General features: G+C 42.3%; 1 protein-coding gene and 1 non-coding gene across 2 annotated transcripts; one reads left to right on the top strand and one right to left on the bottom strand.

Annotated features, from left to right (window-relative positions):
- Positions 1-482: 482 nt before the first annotated feature.
- Positions 483-736, bottom strand: LOC126026239 (guanine nucleotide-binding protein G(I)/G(S)/G(O) subunit gamma-5). Its single transcript, XM_049785942.1, has one exon. The coding sequence runs from the start codon at positions 687-689 to the stop codon at positions 483-485; it is 207 nt and encodes a 68-aa protein (XP_049641899.1). The 5' UTR covers positions 690-736.
- Positions 737-3,625: 2,889 nt separating this feature from the next.
- Positions 3,626-3,732, top strand: LOC126026567 (U6 spliceosomal RNA). Its single transcript, XR_007501791.1, has one exon. It is a non-coding gene; the product is annotated as a U6 spliceosomal RNA (small nuclear RNA).
- Positions 3,733-4,037: the final 305 nt, after the last annotated feature.

Here is a 4,037-nt window from a genome sequence, read left to right as displayed (position 1 = left end):
AACCAAAAAAACAAAAACAAAATAAAAAACAACCTCTCACTGGCTTTTCTTTCTTTTTTTTTTAATTTAAAAATTCTTTACTAAGTATTTTATTGTATGCTACTGTATATAAAATAATTATACTTGTGAAACAGAAATTAGTGAAAATTCAGAGAGGTAGATTAAGCTATGACTTGACAATACGCTGACACATATGGTTAAGTTTTCATATTGGTATTTAGATTTAATTCCGTTGAATATTCACTGGTTCGTGAACAGTGGTTTAGAAAACCTTCCAATTCATTTTTTTTTTTTTTTGTGGTTTTTGGGTCACACCCGGCAGTGCTCAGGGATTATTCCTGGCTCCAGGCTCAGAAATTGCTCCTGGCAGGCACGGGGGACCATATGGGACGCTGGGATTCGAACCGATGACCTCCTGCATGAAAGGCAAACGCCTTACCTCCATGCTATCTCTCCGGCCCCTTTCTTTCAATTCATTTTATCTACAAAAAAGAACAAACTTTCTGGGGTCTGAAGGGATTAGTACTTGAAGACACTCCAGTCAACAAAGGGTCATGTTGAGCATTCTGCAGACAGAACTGCTTCAAATCTGCAGCAGCCTGGGAAACCTTCACGCGGTTGAGCCCGGCCTCCAGCCGCAGCTGCTGAACCACTTTCTTCATCGTGGCGACGCTGGAGGAACCAGACATAGCATGTGGGAGAGTTGGGCCGAAGCGCTGTCGGTCCGCGAAAAAGTTAGGTCGGCTTTTCTTTTTTTAAAGAGTAATTCCTCATGTATGGATGGCTTCAAAGTCCTCCCAATATACCCCGAGGTTTATTTCTCCCAACCAAGTAACAGCCAGACCTAACCTGACTTACTTTCTGAGATGGGATAAGATCAGGTACATTCAAAGTGATTAAAGCCATCTGAGAAGCATTTCTGTCCTTGTCCCTTGCTTGTTGCTTTCTCCACACTTAGGTTCCCATAGAATGGGATAACTCATCATGTCATCTCCTGTCTTCCCCACACCTGCACCCATGCAAGCCCTACTCGAGGGGCTGAAAAGAGGCTAGGCAGCAGACCTGGGCTCAATTCTTCTGGTCCTTCAATTCCCCCTGGTGTGACCCCTGAGTGCAGAGACATATGTGACCCAAAGCCAAAACCTAAGAAAACAAAACAAAGCAAAAATAAACACAAAGCAAGACCCCTGCTCATCTGAGTGTAATTTGAAGTTAATGATCAGTAGACAGAACTTATGTTCACAGAGCCCAGCTATTGAGGATGTGTGGGTTATATTTGAGTTTCTGTAAAAACAGAGTTGAAACGATTGGTTCATGAGGGAATTCGTTGAGGGAATAATTGAATGGGGACAAATGATTGATTTAGGGAATGATATGTTTGGTTTAGAGGAAGGATTAGTTTGGGGGGAATGATTGGTTGGAGAAATAATTGCTTTGGGGGCAACGACTGACTTAGAGGGGAGTGATTGATTCAAGTGGAATGATAAATTTAGGGAATGATTGGTTTCAGAGGTGATGATTAGTTTAGGGGAATGATGATTTGGTGAATTATTGATCTTGGGGAATGTTTGTCTTTAGAACATGAGTGGTTTAGGAGCAAAGACAGGGTTAAATAAGAGAAAGGACAGGTGAAGCAGGGAGGAGAGTCAAGACCCAGATGTGCCATCAACCTGGCCCTTGCTTGTTTCTGTGTCACCTTCTACGAAGCTGTATCTTCTTCCTAGATGCTGGAAAACTCCACAGCCAACTTTCTGGGTTGTTTCCTGAACTCTTCCATTCTTTGTTTCTCTAGAGGACACGTGAGTGCCCCAAAGCACCTCAAACTTTGGTACAGAGAACCCCTGGGCCAGGGAGCAAAAGGAAGTAGACCCTGCCTGATTGCCCCTGGGAAGCAGTTATGTTTGAGATTCAGCAAGAAGTGACACCAGCAGGACCTGAAATGGAACCCACAGACCTGCCTGCTCACCTTTGATAACATAGGATCTATCTCTTCCACTCTCCTCCTGCTGTTTCTTTTTTCAGGGACAAAAGATCCCAGAGTAAAAGCCACTTCATGTTCTTTTAGGGAGCTTCCACACCAGCTTATTTTAAAGCCTGAGGTCCCAGTTTCTTGACAGAAAGAGTTTTTCAGGGGAGGCTTTGGAGACTTGAAATCTCTCCTGTTGGGGTCATCCTCTGCCTTAGGTAGGGAGCCCAAAAAGGTGGATTTTGGGCTATTTTCCCTCTCTTAGTTCAGTGCTCATTCTCTTTCCAAATGCACAGAAACTGAAGCTCCTCCTTCTTCTTTCTCTCTGCCTCTTATCCCCTCCAGGATCTCCACGGTTTCAGGTTTATTGAAACAGTTTTCAAGATGTTCCCATTCCAGGACCTGCACTAGGGCCCTATTTGTGTGCCTGAGTGCAGATTTTTTCTCTCCTGAGGCCTCCTCCCTCTCTCCTTATATTTTCCAAACACCTTTCCTATGTTCCCCTGCCAGCAGCAAACTACTTAGAGAAAACCCCTAGAAGGTGAAGTTTCCTGTAATTCACCTTACAGCTGATGAGAAACACACATCCCCAAGAATGTCTGTGTCTAAAATGAGGACACTTAGTACTGCATGTTGATGGGAGTGTGGAAACTCTGTCGTTATCATGCATTGCCAGGGTGAGCTGGACCTTAACAAAACAGTGTCGTATCATGTTGCCCAGCAGTTACACTCATAAAAACTAAAGACATAGTTAAAGATGCAGGCAACAGCTTTATGCAAAAGAGTGAAAACGTTTCAGTGGGAAAATAAGCAATAGTGCTATTTCAACAATGGGACACTGTCTTACAACAATAAAGAACAAAGGACAGTCCTTCAAACACAGCAACGTGGGTGAACCATCGATGTATAAAATTAAGGGAATGAAGCCAGGAAAAAGAAGATAAGAGCCACTGCTGATATTTCCCAGGTAGTCCTGTTACTACTGATACCACTATGACAATCTCGAAGAGGGAGGGGGATTCTCTTTCTGTATGAACCCAGCAGTCAAATGCCAATCCGTACATCCTCTGACAGAAAGATTCCAGCTCCATGACTGAAATCAAATAATACGAGCAGCTAAATATTCTCAGGTGAGGTCTGATTACAGGGCTGAAATCTCTGAAACTTTCCTTGTGAAATAGAATTAAGCCACACACACACACACACACACAAACACACACACAAACACACACACATACATACACACACCCACACACCTGTATCTATCCCTCCAAAGGAAGACACAGAAGCCCCTTCCTACCACTGCCATATTCCAGGTAGAAAAAAACAGCCTGGCTTTTTAACCAAAGAAAATAATGACTACTTGTATTTCCCAAGTAGTTGAGTCTCGGCTGATATCTCTGTGGTCTTCTCAGAATGGATGGGGCAGATTTTTCTTTCTGTATGAACCACAGCAGCCCAGCACCAGCCCCTTAACTCTTCAATAAAAAAGATCAAGCTCTGTGACTTAACCTTATCAAACTTCCAAGCCACCAAAATTTCTTTAGATATAAAAATTCTCAACCATACAGCTTCATGCAGTCACGAAATATCCCAATAGTTTATTGTAGTGTCAGTCCAGTTGTATCAAAGAAAAGTTACATTAAAAAAAACTACTGGGTGCTCGCTTCGGCAGCACATATACTAAAATTGGAACGATACAGAGAAGATTAGCATGGCCCCTGCGCAAGGATGACACGCAAATTCGTGAAGCGTTCCATATTTTTTTAACTAATATTATTGAAAGCCTTAGAGTCGGCAGGGCCAGTTCACTGGGAACTTCTGAGGTCCTGTGACCCTGCAGAGCCTGACAAGTAAAGTCTTGTTCAATCTAAAATTTAGAATTAAAAAAAAAAAAACAAAAAAACTACTGGCCTCAGTAAGCCTAAATAGTAACACAGAAGGTTTAACTTATACCAACTCACAACCTTAGACAATGACTTTAGTAATACTGTGGAGAGATATAATAAAAATTTCCAATTGACTGTGTTGATTTTTTTGATGATCTCATTTGATTTGTGTTGTAACAAGC

The sequence above is a fragment of the Suncus etruscus genome, chromosome 13 (assembly GCF_024139225.1).
Source record: "Suncus etruscus isolate mSunEtr1 chromosome 13, mSunEtr1.pri.cur, whole genome shotgun sequence".
Lineage (NCBI taxonomy): Eukaryota > Metazoa > Chordata > Mammalia > Eulipotyphla > Soricidae > Suncus > Suncus etruscus.
The sequence above is the reverse complement of the archived record's forward strand: the minus strand, read 5'-3'. Positions and strand labels throughout refer to the sequence as shown.